At 36.6% G+C, this 25213-nt stretch overlaps 1 protein-coding gene across 1 annotated transcript in view; it reads left to right on the top strand.

The window, feature by feature from the left end:
• Positions 1–25213, top strand: part of LOC588382 (protein FAN) — a 34921-nt gene continuing 9708 nt past the window's right edge. Inside the window, exons 1-16 of the mRNA XM_030984655.1 lie at positions 1–153; positions 759–866; positions 1180–1314; positions 1951–2044; positions 2755–2868; positions 3593–3778; positions 5314–5385; positions 5832–5937; positions 6810–6903; positions 7898–8060; positions 8803–8957; positions 9556–9731; positions 10264–10395; positions 23193–23235; positions 24198–24523; positions 25063–25168. Of these exons, the coding sequence (XP_030840515.1) occupies positions 116–153; positions 759–866; positions 1180–1314; positions 1951–2044; positions 2755–2868; positions 3593–3778; positions 5314–5385; positions 5832–5937; positions 6810–6903; positions 7898–8060; positions 8803–8957; positions 9556–9731; positions 10264–10395; positions 23193–23235; positions 24198–24523; positions 25063–25168 (2048 nt within the window). The 5' untranslated portion in view covers positions 1–115. The remainder of the gene's footprint in view (positions 154–758; positions 867–1179; positions 1315–1950; positions 2045–2754; positions 2869–3592; positions 3779–5313; positions 5386–5831; positions 5938–6809; positions 6904–7897; positions 8061–8802; positions 8958–9555; positions 9732–10263; positions 10396–23192; positions 23236–24197; positions 24524–25062; positions 25169–25213) is intronic.

The raw sequence follows: 25213 nt of genomic DNA, 5'->3' as shown, positions 1-25213 counted from the left end.
TAGAGCACTTGAGTTGAAAGTTGAGCAGCTGTCCGTGACGGTCACTGTCGAACCGGAAGAGACGAAGAAATATGTGAATTTCCTATGAATCTCTTTGAAAAATCATTGCTGAATCATGGCCTTTGTTGATGAAGATCTGAGTATTAAAGAAAGGTAAATATAAGTATGATTTGAGGAACGAAAAAGTTAGAAAACCCATTTCACCGATTCTATCGGTCCCACCTGCTAGTATTAATGTTGGCTCTAACAGTATTAAGTTAAACTTGTATTTCAGTTAGAATCTAGCCTTCTAAAATTCTAGGTCTATGACAGAAAGAGTATGACAATTTGCGTGTGTGTGAAAGTGTAATCGATATTTGTTTTTCTTACTATACTTATCAGTCGAAAATATCAGATGAAATATTTATCAGTATCGTATCATGGGCCATCACTTTTCTACTATTTTTGGATGACAAAAAAAAAAGGGGGGGGGGGTGCTGAGTCAATTGTTAGACGTAACCTTCAAGTAAAGGCTGTCACTATGACATAACAAATTTGAAATTAATTGAACAAGTATTAGAGATACAGATTCAATTTACACTAAAACTGGATGTTGTAGGCCATATAACAAAGAAATAAAGAAAGAAATTCTTTCACAGTTTCTCAATTTTCTTTCACAAATATGTTGCATGCCTGCTATTCAACCTTAGAAAGAAAATTGAGAAACTGTATGTCATTTCAGAATAAATTTACAGACGTGTATCCCTTTTATGTTGCAGGTTTTCTCTTTTGCTGCTTGACCCGGGTGAGATATACTTTGAAGACTTCAGCGTTTACTTCTACCCAACTGGACTCAAAAGCATATCAGAAGAGGAAGCTACAAGGAGGTAATAAACAATAGCGTAGCTATCGGGGATAGGGGGGCACAAGAGGCATGTGCCCCCTTAAGTTACCCCCCCCCCCAGAAAAAAGAGGGAAGACAATGTTTTGAAGATGTTTTGAACAACAGTCTATAGAATGGTAGTAGTTATGGTAACATTTTTGGTAATGTTATTGGTAATGAAGGTGATAATGATGATGCTGATGTTGTTGATGATGAGTTGCTGATGATAATGACAATGATGATGACAATGACTGTGACGGTTGACAGTAAAAATAGCAATGACTATGATTTTTTTTTTTAATGTGATTTTATGATAGGCGATGCAGAGGAAGACTGAAGATTTGTTCCAAATCGATCGTCTTTGATCCCCAAGATGTCTCCCAACCTATCATGAAGTTTCCCCTTCGAAGTTGCATCAAGATTGAGGAATGGAGCCCGCCTCTCTTATCCAAGTATGGCTTATAGTTAGATCTGAATGGCATATATAATATTTTGTGATGCAATGTACATATTGCACTGGCAGCTAATATCTTTTGAAGACTTCATTTTCTCAACAACATATTTCACCAACATATCTTATGTGCATTTATGTAATTTGAATGTCTGTGTAGCCTTGAAAACTACAGAAGCATGAGTAATTGTTTAATATAACCTAACACAGTAATAAAGAAAAAGAATCTTGTTCATCCTGCCATAGCAGTGTTATGTTTAAATTTGGAGTTCTGAATCAGTTTTTTAATATTCTTGAAGAAGAAAAAAATTCCTTCGATATTACAGTGATGTATAAATCACTGTCAGCTTGTTGCATTACTTTCCTTCCCAACTAATCAACAATTATTTTTTTTCACTGGTTTCCTATTTTCAATAAGGTTATCAGCTAATGTTTGTTGGGTTTTGTTCTCTTTTAAAGATATGCGAGGAGAGAAGAATTTACAGTAACGTTTTGAAGTTACAGTCTTACCGATCATTCAGGCATAGTGAAACATTCCATTCTTTTTCAAAACAAACTTTGCTAATCACTCATAGAAGTGACTTATAAATGAGTGAAATTGAAAAATTTCAAGTTTTCTCTTTACTTCACCATACAGGATTGGATCAAAGCGGGACACTCTATTCATCCAGACCCCTCAAACCATTCAAATGAAAGCTGGCAATGAAATAGGGCCTTACAACTTCAAAAAGGTATGCATAAGATTTTTATGTATTTACAGTTTGCATGTGGGTTAGATTTTTCATGAATTTTATCAGATTTGACAGATTGTTCATCATTTTTAAGACACACATGTACTAATAATTCTTGATTTAACTTTATTCACACAATCTAAAGTGACACTTTTCAAGTTCATATAAGTGGATATCTTTAATACTGCATTGAAGTCGAATAATAGAGAACTTAAATATTTATTCCATTTGGTTTTATTGCACTTGTGTAGCAACAATTTGGATGCTATTTCTGTATATATCAAATAAATTAATAATGGATTAAAAGCTGGTGAAATACTCTTATGAATAAATTATAGTTATGTAATTTGCTGTTAAATTGCAATGTTTTGAGAATGTGATGGAGTTGTATCAAACAGAATAAAATAAAAGACAATTCTATTAATGTTTTTAAATTAAACCCAATTTTGCCTTCACAAAACATACATCTAGCAAAATAATACCCTTGATATGCAATATTCACTGTAGGGCCTATATTTAGTCTCATTTATAACAAAACTTAGTAAAATTTATAGTTTTAAATTCAAACTATAAATATTAGAAATATATTATTATGTATATTGTAATAATGCATGAAAAATACTTTTCATATTCAAAAAAATTTGAAAAGCTCATTTCAAATTAATTTTTAAATTCTTCTTCACTCTTGTGCATTTCTATTTCATTTTTAGGGTGATAGCCAGTATTTTTTCACCCTGAACTTTGGGACAGCTGAAGATGTGGTACACCCGGCTAATCAGCTGGCCAGAGCAGCTACTCTTCCTATGGCGGATCAAGATGCTATGGTGAGAAATGTTCTAGTTGTTAATCACCATGGCGATCTTTAGCAGTAGCATACTTTTGTCATTGTCCTCATTATTATCATCACCATCGTCATCATCATCATCATCATCATCATCATCATCATCATCATTGTTTTCTTTTATCTTTATTGTCATTGTTATTATTGTCAACAATTAATCATATTTCTATCCTCTTCAGCAGCAGTAGCAGCTGCAACATCAATATCGTAATTATCATTAACACTATGATCATTCTCATCATCTTCATCATCACCTTTATTTTCATCACCATCATCATCTTCTTCTTCTTCTTAAGCATTCTCTTAATTTTAGTGGAATCAAATATTATGAGGTGGTTACATAAATGACTTTTTGTTATGAAGTCAGTGTTGCATTTGTTATCTCTTTTCTTTTAATAGAATTCATAATCCCGGTATCCAGTAACATAGCATACATGCCAACTGTTCAGATTAAAGAGGAACATTCCTCTTTTTGGGAGAAGATAATTATCATTTTAATGCAGGTGTTCCTCTTCCTGTACAAATTTGTCTGTAGTATTGAATAGGAGAGTTAGGATTGTTCCTCTTTTTTTTGAAAATAGCATAATTTGTACAGATTTCTGATTTTCAAATGTTGGCATGTATGACATAGGCATAAGCTCTTGCAGAATACTAAATGTCGTGATTATTGATGTTGTAACAGACTTTCAACCTTTTGTTCTCCCAAGATTGCAACCATCGTGTACTCCAGGCAGAAGAGGGTGAAGTTTGACACGAGTCGTCTTGAGAGCCTCTACGAGACCATCGTCGTGGAGATGGTAGGGGAGCGCATCACTCCACTGGTGGTCAATCCAGGTCGCATCATGGTCACATCTACTATACTCTACTTTCAGCCGTTTAATAATGTAGAACCAGTAAGTCACGCTACAAGTTGATAAGGATTTTTTTTTTTTTTAAAGGTGAAATTCAAAGAAAATCACAAATATGTCAACTAATGTATCACTAGAAACTGGTAAGCTAACAGATGGCCGTCGTACAAGTTTTCGTTCAACTACATATCGGGTGATTTATAAAAATACAAATACAACCACCTCCATAGCAGCTGGGATATACGAGAGATTCGCCGGAAAAATAACAATGTTTTAATGACGTCACTATATGGACCAATACTGCCTAAGCAGACGACGTCCCATAAAGAATGAACATAATTGCAAAGCTATCATTTGTCAAATTATAATGAGTTTAGTGTATATAAATGTAATGGCATGTCAAACCATTCAAAAGGGGATATGACCCGATTCTAATAACTAAAATCTTTTGCTTGTAAATACATGGGATAGGGGTTCATTAACAATCAAAGAAACCAGACTTTCAAATTGAAAAACCCCCGGAATGATATTGAGGACGGCATTTGTTCCCTCTTGAAACGCCGAACATACCGCGGAGTGTGCAGCTGAATATACAATGGCGTCTTATTTTGTTTACAAGCGACAGATTCCTTTATTTTTGTATCGCTGCATTTGTCATGAAAATAAAACCATGCACGGGTTTAGAGTGAGGCAATAGATTTTACATTTAGCCTGACGGTAGTGAAGTAAGAGAAAGAATTCAAGAGAAGATGAAAGCACAGGCACTGAAAATGTGTGAGATGTCATGGGACATCGTCTGCTTGTGCCCATCATGTCCATACTGTGATCTCACACACCTCAGCAGCGTTCGGAGAGCTCTTCAGGTGCTATGCCGGGGCTGTATTTAAGCGTTTTGTAATTTATAATAATCATTACTTCGAATGTTTCCAAGCATTGAATTTTGATAACCTTGTCGAATCAAAGTTTCAACTTTGCAATGATGAAAATAAAGTGAGTTTTTAAAATCAATGAATATCTACTTTAAAGCGGGACTGCACTACTTGGTTCCCTGTTTCCTTTGTTAAATGAGAGCTGATTTGATGAGATAACCACCTGTAGGTGACCATGCAGGGAGGTCTAATCCCTCCTGGCCAAACTAATGCAGATAGGCTTTAAGTATGCAGATGAAAAATGAATTAGAATTATCTACGGGTAATTGTTCTTTGTCTTATCCACTTCCCTGATGAAAAGTATCCCTATTAAAACCTCTTTAGCCCATTAATGAAATTCTTTTGTAATCTGACATATTAACATTTATGCAAAATGAATAATTCTCATTCTGAAATATGTAAATGGAGTGACAAGAATTTTTAAGTGGTTATTTTGACGATGTTTGTCATTTTGCAGTTTTGTTTTTCAACCTTGGTACTTTTAATGATATTCTCTCTTTGATATGGAGGGTGCAAGATGGGACTTTGCTTGCGCTTTTGTCTATGTCTCCTTTCTTGGGTGTGAAACAGAAATCAATAATGCCATCAGTGTTTCCATTAACTTGTCATCTATTTATTTATAATAATTTGTCACCTGTGTCTATTTTGTAGGTGCCTGTTATGAAGATCAAGCTTTCTGATATCAAGAGACTAGTGAAGAGGCGGTTCCTATTGAAGCATGTGGTAAGGAAGATAACTAACATTTTACAACATTTTTGTCACATTGATTTGATTATTTATAGTGTAATAATTGATCAGAATTTAGTTCATGTCCTCTATTTGAATTTAGCCAAGGGATGACTTATTTTTCCAAAACAGAGATGACGAAAAGCATATTGCTTTTAAAAGCACAGAACATGTTTCAATGTTACAAAATTCCATCATCAGTCATAGGAATACAATTGCATTTATTTCTCTCTTTATATGGTACTAGGAAAGAAAATATAATGGAAGCCTGAATAAAATGAGGGTTTGAAAAGAGCAATATAGTGTAGTTGCATAATATAAAACTGGCATATTATTTGTTAATATTATTATACAGCATAAGGTTTGAATAGAACTCTTCATTCACATATTGTTTTTAGTCCCACTCATCTCTTTTTCTGTTTGTTCATGCCACTTCATACCAGGGCCTGGAGGTGTTTTGTGATGATTCGATCCGGTCCAATCTATTCCTAGTGCTTTCTAAACCAGAGGAGAGAGATGAACTATACGCCAAGGTCGTTGAACAGCCAGGTGAGGTTTGCTTCAACTATCATTGTCAATAGACAGGTTTACTAACATATTCAAAGTTAGGCATACTGTTGAAAGAAAAGGTTGTTCTTGACAACCTGAAGGCTTGTCATATGCTTGCCTGACATGGCAACAAGCAGTGTATGCAGACTGGATACCAAGTATTGTAGTTCATTTATTAATAACAGGTTAATGGTCTAACTTGTCACATGGTCCCCCAATGAGGAAAGAAACATCCATAAACTTGAATATACAGTGAAACCTGTTTATAAAGACAACCCAAAGGAGACAAGACAAGTGGTCTTTATGGACAGGTGGCCTTTATGTACAGGTAAATGTTTCAATGAGAAACCATATTCTAGGGAAACAAAAAATATGGTCTTTGTAGACAGGTGGTCTTTCTTTACTGGTTTTCACCATAGCAGGTTTGATTGTATATCGATGTAAGCTTTGCAGTGGGCCAGTGGTGTTGTGACACATGCTCTCGCAACAATTGCTCTGCTGTCAATTCCTAAAGTGTATCCATAACCAAACATCTAACTTCAACCTTGAACCTACCCAACGCTACATTTAGCCGTAAAATAACATGCAACCCAATGGCAACCCTAACCCTGTCTCTGAATCTTTGCCAAATGAAACCAGGAGCAAATGTCACTAGGGGTTTGTGTCAGATCACCTGGCCAGCAGAGGCATAACACACAGGATTTTTGTTACCGAGCATAACCACTATTTTCACAAAATCCCAGGGTTCGCAATAACAAACCACCTCAAAATCCATGAACTTCCTTATATTGTTATTGGTATATATGCATCATCATACAAAAAAAAATAGATGAAAGTTATTTTTAATTTGGTATTTTCTCTCCATTCTTCAGGTGTCAGGTTACAAGAATCGGGACAGGAGAACATGATGTTGCTATGGCAGAATAAAGTTATCTCAAACTTTGACTACCTCATGTACTTAAACAGGTGAGATGCACTACTGCAGAGAATTAGAAAAATGTTATTGATATGGTTCATTTCATGTTTAAGATGTCTCTAATATTTTTCAAGAAAATCTCTAAAATTATCATACTGGAGGATTTCATGGTTAAATAAATGAGAAATTTGTATTGGAATGGACTGGGAATGACTTGATGATTTTCTATAATTTACTGTGAATATATTGTCATGATTTAATATTCATGATAAGAATATTTGTGATCTGGCATTCATGCAACTTGATTGTGTATGGAAAATCATCAAGCAATTATTACTGTCTATTCATTAAAAAGTCAGGTTCTTTTTTTCTTCAGTATATTGGAAGGTTATTCTTCTTAAAAGGGGAATATTGTAGATTTTTCAGCTTTTGAAAATCTCTTCCTCTTCCTCTTCCTCTCAACGAAGTAGCTGAAGGAATTTTGTTTTCGGGTTGTCCTTCCGTATGTCCCGTTCTTGTGATCTCGTTATCTCAAGAACCGATTGATGGATTCCTGCCAAACTTGGGTCATGTATGAATCTTGCAGATCCATTAAACTAATTAGATTTGGGGGCCATGAGGTCAAAGGTCATTGGGGCTCCATTAAATGTATTCAAAAATAAATTTTGAACGCATTGTCAATAGAACTGACAGATGGATTACTATCAAACTCAGGACATGTATGCATCTTGATGAGCAAATGAACTGGTTGGATTTGGGGTCATGAGGTCAAAGATCAAAGGGTCATACATGTATATGAAAAATAGCTTGTAATCACGATATTTTGAGAACCTGTTAATGAATTACAATTAAACTTGGATTTTAGAAAAGGCTTCTGTTTAGGTTTGTAAAATTGCTCTACGGCGGACTCTGGAGGCATCATCTTCGACTGTGCGAAGTCGAAGATCAATCTAGTTTGTTTTTGTTTTTGTAATGATTTTATTTTCTGTTCATTGCACTGTCTATTTTATCCATGTTCCTAACCGTCATCTTCCCATCTCTCAGTCAAGCTGACCGCAGTATCAATGACATCACACAGTACCCAGTCTTCCCATGGATCTTAGCAGACTACACAAGCCTTGAACTTGACCTCAGTGACCCTTTGACCTTTCGTGACCTCAGTAAACCAATCGGTGCCATTAACACCAAGAGACTTGAGAGATTCAGGGTAAAATTTAGTTTTTTTTTGTCATGCATAATTCAGTCATCACTGTATCATATTTTTGTATTTCTTTGTGATGGTTATTAAAGATTAAAGATAGAGGTTTCTGCATGCTCATCAAGGATGCTCATTGAGGACAAATGTTGAATATTCACTGTGTTTGAAAATACTGTCACTTAAAGTTGTTTTTAACAATTCAACCACATAAAAACAATTTGGACCATGAGCTTGTGTGACTGACAAAGTTGGGAAACCAATATATTGGGGCTACAAATTAAAGGCACTTTGTCCCATTTGCAGGCCCAAAAAATTTAAAGGTTAGATTCCAAATGCATTTGAAAGGTAATACTAATTTAGAACTTGATTGCAATCACTAAAGTAATAGTCTGATTTTCAGACCCTTGTACCGAATGGTTGTACATTTTGTGCTACTTAAAGATTCAATCAGTTTAATTTTAGCCATTACAAGAATTGGGTTATTGATGTAGACAAATGCTCATGTACCCTTTACAGCTCATTTTTTGTATGTTATTAGTGTCCGACAGTAAAGTCTAGAAATTAAACGGATTTCCTTGCATAATTTGAATATTAGGACACTGCTAAAGTTAAAATTTCACAGATAGGACATATGTGACATGTTCATAATTCCTGCAAAGTTCTACATAATTTGATGTTGGCTACAAATGGGACTTATTTTTTACTACTAATGCATTATTATTGTTAATTAACTATTATTCGACTATTACAGGAGAGAAGGAAAGACATGCCAGAGCCTAAGTTCCTCTACGGTTCCCACTACTCTACTCCTGGGTATGTCTTGTATTACCTGGTGAGGGTAGCTCCGGAAGAGGCACTCTGCTTGCAAAATGGCAGGTTTGACCAACCAGATAGGCTCTTTAAAAGGTGAGAATATGATGATTTTCTTCCAGAGATATGGTACTTTTCCTGTTGTCCCATTGTACTTCATGCTATCTTTTCTTATAATTGATGAAAACATCAGTTGTAACTGGAAATATTATTTTGATTTGAATATGCCATGTGCTGAATTGATTCCTCTGACATTTTTGATGATAATTTCTCATTATATTGCTTGCTTTGTGTTTGCGACTCTCCCCCCTTCTCTCTCTCTCTCTCTCTCTTTCTCTCTCTCCCTCTCTCTCTCCTCTCCCTCCAAACGCCATCACCCTCTCCCTCTCCTGCTCCCTCTCCCTCTCCCTCCTCTCTATTTCTCTCCAGACTGGCATCTACTTCCCCTCTTCCAATAGCAGGGGTATCACTAACCACAAACACAAATACATCATTTCTTTTGTACTTTCAATCCATTCCTTCACTGCAGCTGAGACATGAAACAACATCCTATTGCTGCCTCCTGATGTGTGAAACACCTTCCCCCCCCCCCTCTCTCTCTCTCTCTCTTCAGAACTGCTCTTTACCCTTCACACCACAGAAAACCCAATCAATTGTTCATACATTCTTGTGTAATCTCCTTTCATTCCTTCAGTGCGGCCGAGACGTGGAACAACGTCCTTTCCCTGCCTTCCGATGTGAAGGAGCTGATCCCTGAGTTCTACCAGCCTGAGATGTCAGATTTCCTCATCAATCGGAAGGGTCTTAAGCTGGGAACATGTCAGGATGGCTCCACGGTAACCAACGTTGTGCTGCCCCCTTGGGCCGATGGTAAGAAATTATCAATGCTGTAGGTGTTCAGTCAGATCCACCAGTTTGGTTGTTAAACTTTGAACCGAAAATATACTCTTCCCGACAGCGGTCAAGATTGGTCTACTGCTATGGGCTGGTATTATTAGATACCAATAATAACTGAAGTGCACCCAATGCTAAACCATTGTGCTGGTAACATTTGAATGTAAAATGTAACCCTTATCTGCAGTGGCCAAGGTCATAACCACCCCTGGGCTATAATTTATGGTACCACTAACCAGGCACCCAAGGCTGCACTATTTTGTTGTTCATTATTGAATATGAAAATTAACCATTCTCCACAGTTGCCAAGGTTTTACAATTACAATTAAGTTCAGGTACAATTATTCATTTGCACTTAATTAATGAAAGTATCCTAACACCTCAAATATTGTTTACAAACACAAGTAATACATTCTGCATTAAGGTTCATCATCACTACTGCGATTATTTATTCTTGTGAAGAATTCCCAAGTAGAGTGGATATTAATATCTCTCTTCTTTGTTTCAGATGAAGCTGACTTTTGTAGGAAGTGTCGTCAGGCATTGGAGAGTGACTACGTCTCGCATCATCTCCATCACTGGATCGATCTTATCTTTGGCTATAAACAGAAAGGTCCGGAATCAGAGGCAGCTGATAATGGTAAGTTGATTATCTTATCTTTATGAGCACACCAATCCGCGAAAGGATTGATAAATATGCGATACTGATGTACGTCTATTATCCATTCATATTAAATATAATTACTTCCCTTTTTTTTATGTTTAATTTTTAGGACTTATGTGACATTAATTGTTGATTTTGTGTTTATATGTAACCTGATACATGTTGTTAGAGAGAGAGAGAGGGAGGGAGGGAGGGAGAGAGAGAGAGAGAGAGAGAGAGAGAGAGAGAGAGAGAGAGAGTTTGGGTTTAAACTGAAGGTATTGGAAGACACCATCTTCAAACAACTTGATATTGCATTTTTTCTAATCCTGAAATAATATCTTTTTTAGTTTGAAAAAATGCTTTGTAATGATCGCTAATTATAATTTCTTTACTTGTATTTTACTAAAATGGTGTTTTTTTTTGCTGGATAACAAGCATATTTGTAATCCATGGGTATAGTTGCCCCTTAAATGTTGGCTTCCTCCAATGTTACCTTTAATAATACCTTCGTAAGGACCAACCCTTACAATTTTTTTATTACTCTCAATAGTTGCATAACAAGATGTATTATTTTCTTTTCTATGTACATAATATGTGTCCATGGATATATGAGGGTACTAGCGTATACTTTAAAAAAAGAGTTCAAATTCGCTTGTGTCCTGTTCCTGCAAAGTAATTAGTATTAACACTTAAAATAGCATGCTTTCAGTTTTTCTTGTCTGAACTTAATTAATTATTGTTTGAGGCTGTTGGTTATTGCTTTTAATTCGTGTCATCAAAGGTTTCACGAGAAGTTCAAATATGTAGGGAAGTGCCCTCTCCTTAATCATGTCTGTAGAGCCCCCAATAGAATGCTGCTGCAAAGTGGAATTACTAAAAGCCTATGACACTTCACTTTACTGCATTTTACAGTTAGGTATGGGGGGGGGGTGGGAGATTTGTTGCAATTGACTGCTCTGTAACCACTTCCTCCAAAGGCGAAACTGTCTATTGACGCTCTCAAGAGATTGCTATTATAACCATTTGATATCTCTGTCTGCGCAGGGTTGTTGCATTTTGAATTTGCAATACAATAATGGTCTTGTGCATGCCTTGTGAGATCTTTCTCATCCTATGATTATAAATCTGATTATCTGATGTATTGTCAGGATTTCAATTTCATTCTCGTGCAGTTGTTGATGCACCTGACCGTAGTTTCACTTTAAAATAAATATGAAAGAAAGCGGCAGCTTTGTAAGGAAGTACCCCAAAACACAATTCCTATTCAAAAAGGCAAAAGTATGGTTAAAGAACCTGTATTTGGAATATGCTGAATGAACTTGCTTTGCTTCCTCAAAGTGACCCCACTTTTAGTTTCCTTTCACTGACACATTTCTCATGTAGATCATTATTGTCACTAAATGAACTTACAAATTAAAGTTACAAAATGAAGGGGAAAAATATACACTTTTATATTAACCATGAATGTGCCAATTGTTAAAGTGTATTGTACTGTTTAAAAAAAAGGTCTTGAAGTCATTCTTAGAGAGAGCTTAGAGAGAGAGAGAGAGAGAGAGAAAGAAAAGAGGTGTGATTTTTTTGTTAATGTTTAGTTCCTATGTGACCCTGTTTCTTGCTTTGCAGTTTCTGCATGTCATTTAAATATATTTGTTCCTGTCACCTGTGTCACATCAGTTGCTGAAAGAAAAGGATAATCTAAGATTTAGTTTGGTGAAATCTTGCCTATTTATACAACAGTCCTGTCAATCACCCTTTCATAATTTTGTAGTTCCAAGCTTGAAGCAAAAAACAGGAACTACTAATCAAGGCGAGGATGTCACATTTAAAGGAGTCTGAATTTCCTTTGTGTATTTTGTTACATTGACTTCAAGCAGGAATCTGCCTTGTGGCACCTCTAGACTGTTAATGTGTTAGATCTAGTTAAACTGTTAAAGACTGCTCTGTTCACATATTATGGGCATTGCATCTTATATATAATAGTTCAGAAATACCCTGTTCACATATGGACATTGCACCTTTTCTTTATATGAAGCTCAGAAATACCCTGTTCATATATATGGGCATTGCACCTTATCTATAATAGTTCAGAAATACCCTGTTCATATAGGGGCCTTGCTCCTTATCTTAATAGTTCAGAAATACCCTGTTCATATATGGGCCTTGCTCCTTATCTTAATAGTTCAGAAATACCCTGTTCATATATGGGCCTTGCTCCTTATCTTAATAGTTCAGAAATACCCTGTTCATATAGGGGCCTTGCTCCTTATCTTAATAGTTCAGAAATACCCTGTTCATATATGGGCCTTGCTCCTTATCTTAATAGTTCAGAAATACCCTGTTCATATATGGGCCTTGCTCCTTATCTTAATAGTTCAGAAATACCCTGTTCATATAGGGGCCTTGCTCCTTATCTTAATAGTTCAGAAATACCCTGTTCATATATGGGCCTTGCTCCTTATCTTTATATGAAGCTCAGAAATACCCTGTTCATAATTGGCTAAGGTTCTGTAATGCCCTGTTCATATTGTATAAGAGCATCACACCCCCTCAGTATGTCAAAATTAGAAGTTGTCATGTGGCTGACTGCAGAAGGTTGTTCGTATGCACGCATGCCAAATTTCTTGTAATTCACTTACAATTTTTTTTTATTGCTGTACATCATTTGTTAAGCATGATAGGGATTTCTTTCTTTATCAGATAATAAGAAAGTGAAAATGGATGGTAATTACCCAATTTGATTTGTTTCATATCAAATAATAAAAGCACATATTCTTGAAGTTACAGGTATTGTAATGCTTAGCACCTTACGCTAACCCCCCCCCCCCCCCCCTCTGTGAACGGAGGGATACCATGCGTGTTCCCAAACTCTCCGGCTCGTAACAAAAGAAAAAGGTCGACCCGTATTGACTTTACACACCAGACTTTTGCTGAAAAGGGGGGGGGGGGGGGGGGGGGGGTGCCGAAAAAGGCTTGTTAAGAAAAAGGTTGACCCGTATTGACTTTACACACCAGACTTTTACTGAAAGGGGGGCGGGGGGCGGGAGGGGGTAGCTGGGAACAAGCATGTGCATACCCTAAATAACACTGAGTGGGGGGGGGGGGCGCTTAACACAAAACTACACATCCACGTTTAGCGGAACGACAGGAACGACGCAACACAGTTTCCCCCCTTCTACCTGCTACAGGACGAAATGCTGTGCTTATATTAGGGCCATGCACCAAATCAGGAAATGCCCTCTTTATATTAAGATCAGACGGTCTCCCTGCTCAAAAAGGCCATTCACTTCACCTATTAAAGTCCACAGTATATTAGATCCAGATACATGTATGTGGTGTTTTAATTGGCTATGCTTTTCCTCTGTACATGAAATTAATAAATTGGCTATACACCAAGTCAGGAAATGGCTTGTTTATATCATATTCAGAGCTGCTCTGCTCATAAAAGCCATTCACCTCAGTCCACAGTGTATTAGATTCAGAAATGCAGAGTTTATGGGCTAGTATGCACCTGAGTAATCAAGTTGAGTGCTTTTCCTCTGTACATGAAATTAAAAAATTGGCTTTACACCAAGTCATGAAATGGCTTGTTTATATCAAATTCAGAGCTGCCCTGCTCATAAAAGCCATTCACTTTAGTCCACAATATGACAGATTCAGAAATGCAGAGTTTATGGGCTATGCACCTAACTAATCAAGTTGAGTGCTTTTCCTCTGTATATGAAATTAAGAAATTGGCTTTACACCAAGTCATGAAATGGCTTGTTTATATCAAATTCAGAGCTGCCCTGCTCATAAAAGCCATTCACTTTAGTCCACAATATGACAGATTCAGAAATGCAGAGTTTATGGGCTATGCACCTGAGTAATCAAGTTGAGTGCTTTTCCTCTGTACGTGAAATTAATAAATTGGCTATACACCAAGTCAGGAAATGGCTTGTTTATATCATATTCAGAGCTGCTCTGCTCATAAAAGCCATTCACCTCAGTCCACAATATGATAGATTCAGAAATGCAGAGTTTATGGGCTATGCACCTAACCAATCAAGTTGAGTGCTTTTCCTCTGTATATGAAATTAAGAAATTGGCTTTACACCAAGTCATGAAATGGCTTGTAAATTCAGAGCTGCCCTGCTCATAAAAGCCATTCACCTCAGTCCACAGTATATCAGATTCAGAAATGCAAAGTTGATATTGATTATAAAAAAACATCATGAGGGTGCAGTTCTTTGCGTTGAACTCCTGGGATGAAAGTGTGTCACAGTGCAGTTTTGGATGTGGGAGACGGCTAGCTGATCTACATGTACATGTATACATTATGTGTCATGCAGAGTTGAATACTGACTGCTGTTTTTGTTTGGTTTCATTTACAGAAAATCATTAATTTGTAGAACTGTCTAGAAATATCTAACGTTCATCTAATTACTTTTAGAAAATTGAGTGACGTGGATTATAGGATTTTTTGTAAAAAGATGATTGATTTGTTTTCAACATTCTAATTTATTTTTTTTTCAGGTTAAAAAAAATGAGATGTTCCCTATGAAAAGCATGTAAAAAATAATTACAAATTTGAATGTATCCTTCATCGTAAAAGAATAAACTATTATTCAGAAATTGAGAACTGATGATTTAGCATATTTGATATAATTTGTAATAGCATGGTATTGTCTCATTCTACACACACAAAAGGGAGCAGAGAGAGTAATTTTGTTCTAAGAAGAGAAAATTCTTAAACTCATCCCTTCAAATGTAAAGTCACAATTTCTGTGCAGCAATTTTTTGAAAAACTCACATGAACAGAAAAATGCACTGTTCTGATTAATTCTGAATGTGCCAGAGAAAACAGAATGAAGTTATCTATAAAATAAATACAGTGTATACATATTTTAAAAACAATTATAAAGCAAATGAAAATTAAATTTGTCTGTTTGGACTTGAATAAGCAAAATATCAGGTTACATTTTCAAAAAAAATTCGCAACAATTTTAGATTGTTTAACAATATATCAAAGGCTACCATAACAGCCCACAAATTACGATCATTGGATACTCCAAAAAATAAACTTTGAACAGATTCATAACTTTTCTTTTGTCACATTACATGTTTTATTAAAATCTTGTCATTAACAACTAAAAGGATTTTAGAGGCAGAAACTATACCGGTATTCAGATGAATAAAAAATACACGGCAATCTGTTTTTACCAAGTAAAGCTCAAAGGTGAAATAGATCTTGAAGTAACATTTTCCTAGAATTTGCAAATCATTGAAACAAATATTATTGTCATTCCATCTTGCAAGAATTCAAATATTACAAAGGACTTTTGACACATGCAGCTTACTATATTTATGTTAAAAAGTGTCTTTTCTGAGTTTTTCAGCAAAGTGAGATATCAGCTAAATTAGAATGTTCATTTTCATTGAATATTCTTTTCGAGACCACACAAAACTACCCTGCCAATACTGCCATGCATGCTATGTATTAACATAGCCTCAGCGGGATATTACACATGACTCAAATAGGATGCGTCCTATTTATAGCTATTACAAAGTTATTAGAACCAGTCAATCAATTTCCACCTCAATTTACAATCTCATTGACATGTGATCCAGACAAAGAAAAGGACTTGGGTGAATTGAAAGTGAACATACTTTTCAAGTTTTCATATTTCCTGTGTTTTGGATACAAATGCTCTCTTTTAACCATAAGGCAAAATATGATTGAAAAACAAGTTCAAATATTACATACATAATTCCCAAGCGGTATGTTCCTTGCACTAGTCCTGTAAGATATTGCAAACATTTGTTATGTTTTTAGAATGAAAGAGCTAGGACTTTCAAGGAAATAACTCTGTATTCATGTCTCTGCTAATTGTTATAAGTGTAGACAAATACTTTTATTTGCATATAACAACTAAAAATGAATTAGCAACAACTACGATTACAGGCATGTTGCCAAAGTTGCATATTTTTTTAATCTCTGCATGTACAAGTGCATCTTTGAGATATTGCATATAGAGGTTCATCTCCATATTATTTAAATCGACAAAAACACAAATTTGATTTGAAAAGAAATAACATGTAATCCGGATTACATTTGTTAGCCCTGCAAACTGTAATAGGAACACTTTTACAGGCATTATTCAACTTTAATACAGGTAGGATACTGTATATTAAAAGGTCACTTTGTGCAATGTCGGTTTTCAAGAAGAGATCTCTCAAACAAAGAGTCTTAAGTCATCTACCGATATAGACTTGGCAAGTGATTTATTCTTTCCAATATGCTGGCTTCCATCTTTAGACCAGAATGAAATTCAGATTTTCATAAAATAAAAAGCACTGTCTGATGAAGATTGCAATGAACATATATCACAGAGGAAGAGGCTGTTTTTAGAAGCTTGCACAACACAAAATTGGGCTAAACATGTCATCATTAATAATCATTTCCTGGAAACGATATTCAGACTTGTCCCCATATGTGCCTCGTTGGTGCTACAGAAGAAATGTTAAGTCACTCCTAATGAGTCAGTTATTATCGGTGAACAGTGATCATGTAATAGTACCACTGAATTTAGTGTTTTGCTGGTACAAACTAGATATACCGGTACCTTACAGGCATCGTTTAACAATGTTAACAATGTTAAATCTGAGATGCATGGCCCTACATGTTACAATATCTGTAATATGGTGTAATATTGAAGTCCTTCAAAATGATCATGAAGTGCCTCGAAAAACTAAAAAACTTTGAGTGACAGGTTTTACCATACTCATTTTCCCCAATAGACTGTAGTGTTAGGAAAACTGTTTGGAAAACAAATTTTGAAATTTTGATTTCCGATCGTAAACCAGACAGGCAATCGGCTTGTAAAAATCATGGGGTTCCTGAGTGACCTAAAGGTTTACAATTATGATTGCAGCATGAGCTAAATCCAGGATTTTGTTTCAGAATCTGAGACAAAGATACCCAATCCCTTCAAACAGAAAGTGATATTTGAATTTTAGCATAGCAACCTAAAGGTAACCAATTGAAAGAATTTGGTTTAGATCTGGAGCCGGATTCGGAACACTATGTTACCCTCTATATTAGGGGAAAAGATGTTTACTGTCATAAGAAACTGAATTTAGGCAGAAATTGACACTTATGAATGAATGTTGGTTATTTTACCTGACTGCTAAGAAAGCAAAATGCTTGTAAGTAAGCAACCAGATGGCCGACGGCTTTAGGTCCTCTCTGAGGAACCTGGTAATGAGGATTAATGCTTTACCAAAGGGCACTAGCGCATCGCCTTGGTTTCAAACCCGGGTCACCGGATTACGAGACCACTGCTCTACCGACTGAGCTATCGCGCCTCCCCCTTATCATTGGTGCTTGCTTAGATGCCTCCTTAAACTTTACACAAAGACAGTCAGCTTTGTGCAGACAGAGTGCTGCAAAAAAGTCAAATAATCATCTTGCAATATATAAATAGTCATTATTACATAAACCAGCTCAAGCTGAAATCAGGATATTGAAGAGAATTTTACATATATAGCACAACCTTAATATACCTCGCTTTTTTAAATCTATTTCAGTCTCTTTTTTATCTAAAAAAACAAATGTATTAAACTATCCTTTAATATCTCAGGCATACCTCGTGTATTGATAAACCCTCATTTTCTAAAGCTGTTGCCATGGTAACCTGAGAAGCATTGTTTCCACAATTACAACTAGTTTCTGCGTGTAGGCACAGAAATCTCCTTTTTTGTAGTAAGCTACTATCAAAAAAAGATTATCCTTCGCCTAGTAGGCTTCATGAACTAGAGGCCCCAGCAATGCTTGTCAGCATGCTTTGTCTAATGGGTAATCCAAGTTGATATTCCTAACTTGAAATATACTAAGAGGGGGAAGGAGGGGCAGGGACGGGGAGTGATGGAGGGGCCCTGCCTGGCCTTGTCATAATTATTTACGAGGTAAATGTAGTTTTTATAACAAAGCAGTTATTTAAGATGCAGGCAGTTCAGAATTGGTCACATAATTTGACCCATTAAACTTACTATTCAAACATAGTTTCTCTCCATTTCTCTCTGTTTCTGGCTCTGATAGTCACTTTATGGCATGAAATTTCTTTGAATATCTACCTGCTTTCCTTGTGAATCATTACGTGTAGCATTCAATGAGTACTTGATGGCTCGTACCTCATTCAGAAGCAGTCATAACCATTCTTTAAACTTTTCTCATCACATTGGCAACTAATAACAGATATATTTTTATAATGAATTGATAGTAACATATATACTGTAATAATGCACCGAGAAGATCATGCATCATCCAGTATATTTCAGGTCTTAGCTATTTTTTAGATGCTTACGAGTCACACATCTGTACAGGAACCACAAAACTCTGGAGCTGCATTTATAAGCTAGAACACCCAGTACAAGAAACATAATAAACATGACTGTCAAGACATCCAGGAGGATGTGCTGCATACGGCTCAGGTCATGGACCGAGGATTGGAGATACTGTCCTCCGTGCTTGATCACATGGTCTACCCAGAATGCAGCTCGCTGGGCAGGGGGCATCGGCCGATCTCGGAAGATAGACGAGAGCTTCTTAGCTTTGTTTGCAAACTTGTCCGTGCTGGTGACTTGGTGGATGGCATGCTGCAAACTGTCTTCCGTCACTGTCAGTTTGTCGACGACGACACCGATCCCGGTCGAGGTAACGCGAGCTGCAACATCAAACTGATCACCACGCAGAGGCATGACGACGGTAGGAACACCATGGTAGATGGCTTCATAGAACCCATTATTCCCTCCAGGAAACACAAAAGCCTTTGTCTTGGGATGGCCAAGCAGATCGTTCTGTGGAAGCCAGGGCAGGATTTTGACATTGCCTGGCAGTGGGAAAGGTGGCTCGTGTCCCAACTGCATGATGACGTTCTGGGGGAGTCTGGCGAAAGCTGAGATGAAGATACTGAGCTTGCTGTTCGCTTCAAAGAGATCCTGCGAGGACAGGAAGGAACCGAAAGAGCAGACGATGACTCCATGATCTCCAGAACTCATGACGAAGTCCTCCAAGGAAGGAGGAAGTTTCTTTGGAGGCTTGGACGTAAGGCCTCCAACAAGGACCACGTTGGGTCCCAAGGCACAGGGGTAGTCAGCTACAAAATCACTATTGGCAAGAAAGAGTTCAGTATGACGAACGACATCTAACAATTCAACAGAATCATTGGAATAATGCTCATGTAAGAGATTGTTGTACCATACATATTTATCCGTCGTCAGCCATGGTACAAATGCGTAGAGGAATGTGTTCACAAATCTTTGAACGAAAGTCATCTTGTTTGTGAATCCAATGCCTGTGCAGGGTACGTAGGACGGATTAACATTTGAACCTGCTATCTCCGTTTCCATGCAAGGGTTTGGAAATGAAATGATTCCCACGAGAGGGATGTCAAGCATTTTAGAAATAATCGGTAAACAAGGCCATAGCATGTCATAAATAATGATTGAGTAGTTTGCTTTCCTAATTCTCTCCAGGAGTTCCTGGTTGTTTAGAACTGCCTGGCAATCCAGGTAGCGATGCCAGATAGGTTTGCTTTCTATTTCGATATTCTGACTATTAAGTCCGGACAAGAACGCTACTTTGCTCAAATTAGCGTAGAGTTGATAAATGACTTCACTTGGCACAGCAGTTTCAAATACCTCATAGTTGAATATGTCAGCACTCGGCCGGCTTGATGCCTGCTTGTAGAAGGCATTACTTACAAGATGTGTCACATTATGCCCTTTATTGACAAGCTGCTCTCCAATGGCTTCAGTTATATAGTAATGACTCCCTTTTCCTAATATTGCATTCATAAGTATATTCGCCGCATCACCACATCCTGCAAATGCAACAAGACCGCTCAACAAGAACAGGATAGAACGTTCCAAGAAGTACCTGAAAATTTCCATGGTGGACGTCTCGTCAGCTGGGAAAGTTAGGCTTCTTCTGTGCCTCTCGGAGCGCCCATGCAGAAGTCAAACAGTCACTTCCTTGCCCATGGATATGGCCTAACATTTGCAGGTACTCCAAACTCCTATGCAATGCACAGCATGTGTTGTTCAATTAGCCGCCTGCGTAAAGAGCGAACCTTCCCAAGCAAATGTGAGTCACCAAGTGGTATTCTAGCTCCCCCTCTCATTCCTGCGTGCTCATGCCAAAGCGGGCTGGTTGGTCCAATCAGTGAGTGGCTGCAACTCTTTAAGTGATGATTAATTCACTTGTAAGCATTTACCCCTACTTCCTCATTCTTTAAGACAAAATTATTTTTTGTAACGGCTGACATATGATATTCTCACTCCACAACTTCCCCCTTTTGTGCAGATCGAGCCAAGCAGGGGAAGTGCCATATTAGTCCCAGCTACACTTCTTCCTTTTATGAGCACTCAGGATTGAAAATGGCATTCTCCTAGCTACCAAGCATGTGTCAATGAACATTCAGTCTTTTCATTATAATGTGCTGCAGGAAAAGAATAACAAGTTTTTTTTAATTCATTAATTTATTTATTTATTTAATATCATTTATTTATTTTATTAATTCAAAATCATTTATTTTATTTATTCATTCGTCTTTTAAATCTTTCATTTAATTGGATATCTTTTTTATTTTTTGAAAATTTTGTCAGGGATTGGAAAAACCAGAATAAATCACAAGTTATGGTTGCGGATATTTACTTTTTATGTATTGTCTTCAAAATATAGAAGGTGGTTGCAATGTGTAATATCCCTAATAGACATTTACCCATTTACATGTACCTGTTTATTTCATCCACAAATGAAGATGTCTGGATGTGAGTGGAGTATCAGGTTTTGAGACCTAGATTAAACTACCGGTACTAAATATACTCATACCCTTACCAAGTTTTGCAAATTTCTTTAAGTATGTGAAAAAAATGATTCATCCTGATTTATGTTTCTGGAGTATGTGAAAAATTAAAGCTTACCTTTTAAAAGTATTCAACATAGGCCTTAGTTCAACCATTCCACATTTCATTCTTGAGTTAAGGAAAAAAAACACCATTAAATTTACAAAAGTTATGAATAATGTAGTTCTGAAATGCATATTAAAGTAACCTGAACCTGAGGACCACTTGACGATAGAGACTGCCTTTCCTGTCTTCTTGGAGTGGACTTTGTATAGTTGTATACATGTTCCACTCTAATTTTATACCAACAATTTTAGCAATTAAAGTAAAAATGACAATATCGTACCTCCTTTGGAGGGAAATTAAAAGTGGAATCATGGCCCGTTTCCAAACAATTCTGAACACAAAGGCTAACAAGGATCTGTCCTTGTGCATGTGTGCAGCGTAGTGAACATACCAGATCAATTTGCAAGTCATCTTTGCCCCATAAGCACTGTTCACAGTCAGGTTACGATCAAATAATTGCAATTTTTTATGTCCTGCTGGTTTGGTTAAATTATCCATGTGAATGGTCACTCAAGTATTTCCTCTCCAGCCGCTTTCAAAGATGCACTTATTGGGTACTTTCCCTTTTCTCTTTTCCATTTTCTCTTTTCCATTTTCTCTTTCCATTTTCTCGTTCTCTTCTCTGATATTTCTGTAAATCTATAAAGTGTACAGATATAGGCTCTAACCTATCGAGTACAGGAACCAGGGGGATCCTGTGTTAAGCCTATGGGAATGTGAACATTCAGTAATTAATGAGCTAAAATTCAGCATGCATTTGTTCAGCAAAGTCTTAAAGGTAAAGACATGCAGTTCTGGTCATGCAATGGCATTGTGAAAGAAACTTTGTGGAATTGATCAGAAAAGGTTGATCATCTAGCATATAAGTATTTGTGTCTACTGCAAGGTTCTGGAATCATCAAAATGATAAGAAATTTGGCCCAGTCTTGGTAAAGTTACCAGCAATACACAGAAAGATGTATATGGGACTACCCTATATATCTATCCAGTCTGGATAGATATAATACTTTACCAAATATATCAATTAGTATGCGGTTTCCCGGCAAAATTTGTATGATCACGTATTGGTCAAAACATATTCTTTCACATGATTGGTAATAAGAGCTTCCATTTCATTTTTTGAGAGGGGGGCATTTCCAAAACTGGTCTTTACCTTTAAACAGTCCGTCAGTGGTTAAAAAAATATAAAAATCTGCAGTAAAATCCAAGGCCTATATTAATTCTGTCTTCTGGAATAGTACACCATTTCCTGTATTGTCCATACTACTTCAGTTATATTTATTTTCTTTGTCTATGATCTTCTCCTTTTTAAAAAAACTTGGTAACAGTTAAAAAAAAAAAGTTTTTCCATTTTTGTGTTGTCTTTTAGTTTTTCTTAAAGACTTGTCTCTGTTTTAAAAAACGTTCTCTCTTAACTGTACTGTTTATGAATATGTAATGACCATGTGATGAAACGAATTTAACATGAGCTTTATATATATGATATTTTCCTACAGAATAGGTTTGGTGTTTAGTTCCCTGTCCCGGTATATAACGAGATGTATACAAATGGTCTACACGCTTTAAAGAAAACAGTGTGCTTTATTTTGATAATCAAGATATAGTGGGAGTCGAGATCACTCAGATTTTGATAGATACGATAAAACAAGGATCTCCTGAAATTGGTCTATTACAAGCCTGACTTCAAAGAAAACAGTGCATATTTCCTCTTGAATAGTTCTTTCATTAACAACATTCTTTCATGTTTAAATATATTTGTTGGTGGTATTTTGAGGTTGTTACATTTTGCTCCGTCTCAATAATTATGTTCTTTTTATTACCTTCTCCTTTTTTAATTTCAGTTTTCTATTATCTCACGTATGAAGGTGCTATAGACTTAGACAGGTGAGTCAACATGTTTACCTTCATACGTTTTATTTCTTGTTTATTTGTTTGTTTCATTATTTAGTTTTTTATGAAATACTTTTTTTTATAGTCCTTGACAATTGAGATAGTTTGATTACCGGTATCTCATTATTTTGCAAAACAGAGAGTTCCCGGGTTTATAAATTTGCAGATATATTTAAATGAAATGATTAGCATTTGCAGAGGTAAAAAATGGCAATTTATATGTACATGCAGGTACACTTTGGGAAGAGCCATGCCCTCCTAATTGCTTTGCCTTTAATTGCTACCATTTTACTGTATCACACTCATAGAAAGCCGTGAGATATGCAATCATCTTATGGTAAATGTGTATATGTGCATCTGTCTATATGTATGAATAAAAAATGCTGCAGACACTTGAATACCGGTATATGTTTTGTGGTTTGAAGCTTTTATACATCAAGTTCTTGTGACTGTTTTTAGGTATTTTCTGCATTTCTCCTCCCCTTCCTTACTTCTCTCTGGCTTCATTTATCCTGAAGCATTTAAACAACAATTATTACATACATTTGATTGTGTAATGATGCATTTTAACCCATTATAAATCAAGCCTGTGAGTACCAAGGATAAATCCCTTTGAAATTTGATACCGGTAATAGAAATATTATCTCAAGCTTAGAAATTGCCACCAGACCTCTCTGTCTCAGTATGTGAATCCTGATGATTACATACAACACCCTGGTATACTTTAGAACTATAAGCTCAAAGAAATTACCAACAGACCTTTTCAGGACTACACATAGTAACATACACTCAAGAAAGAAAGATTACCGACAGCCCTCTTCAAGATTCCCCAATCCTCCCCCCTCTCTCACATGGTGCAACCGTAAGCTATATATCTACATCGCCATGCAAGCCGATACTTATAAGCAGCATCGAAAACAATATTTTTATTTCTTTTTTGTCGTTGTAACCATTAGCATATCAGACCCAAATGAGAAGGCGTCCATGCAATCTCAGATCATGGAGTTTGGACAGACCCCCAAGCAGCTGTTCACCAAGCCCCACCCTACAAGGTTCTCTGCGCCAAACCCAGTGGCAGCGGTGGGATCGACAGAGCAGGAAGCCACACAGAGAAGCAACCAATCCTTTATAGGCAAAGTAGAGACTTCACCTCGCCCTGAACTCCCCTCCTCCTCTTCCTCCTCGGCGTCGGCTGGGCCAGTGCAGGATCAGCCAGAGGGGGCGCCATGCAGCTGGGTGAACGATAGCAGCGTCTTGCCACCACATTCCATTCAAGATTCGGGTAGGTTGACAAATATGTATTCCACCACTGAACAAAAAGCTGAACATCCAGAAAAAAGAAATTTCATTTTTTTTTTTTCATTGCTGAAAATCTTTCGGAACTTGATATTCTATTTATGGAGTGATGACAATACACAATGAATGGAAAATAATTTGGTTTAAGGAGGCTCCCAAACATATCTGGAGAAAAAAAAATTGTGTGAAAGAGGGGGTTAGAGAGAGAGGGGGAGAGAGAGGAACAGAGAGAGGCAAATATTGTTCAAGGAAACATCATTCACGTAAATGTCACCTTTCTCAGAAATTTGTATAAGAGTGCTCTCCTTTAAGAGTGTGAATGGGATCTGAAATTGATTTCAATTCAAGTAATGGAAGTGCAATATTTGCTTCAGTTTTTCAATAATCTTTCCATTTTAAGTTGAGATGTCTGCATTATTCCTAACAGGCAAACTTATAAAAAAAATATCCTTTCTAAACTAAATGTTGATATAATTGTAATCTTCTGTTCTGATTGGCCATGCTTCTTTATTTCATGTTATTCAGGTCATTTAGAAAATTCTAAGCCTTCTCTTAGTCAAATCTCTCCTCGTTCACCTTGGGAAAGAATAACGCAGCTGCAGCCAAGCTTCAGCTACAAATTACACAAAGAGTGAGTTTTCTTGTTTCCCTGCATGATCATTTATTGTAAAGCTAT

Source organism: Strongylocentrotus purpuratus, unplaced genomic scaffold, assembly GCF_000002235.5.
Source record: "Strongylocentrotus purpuratus isolate Spur 01 unplaced genomic scaffold, Spur_5.0 spur5_contig_834, whole genome shotgun sequence".
Classification (NCBI taxonomy): domain Eukaryota; kingdom Metazoa; phylum Echinodermata; class Echinoidea; order Camarodonta; family Strongylocentrotidae; genus Strongylocentrotus; species Strongylocentrotus purpuratus.
This window is presented reverse-complemented; position numbering and strand designations above follow the sequence as displayed.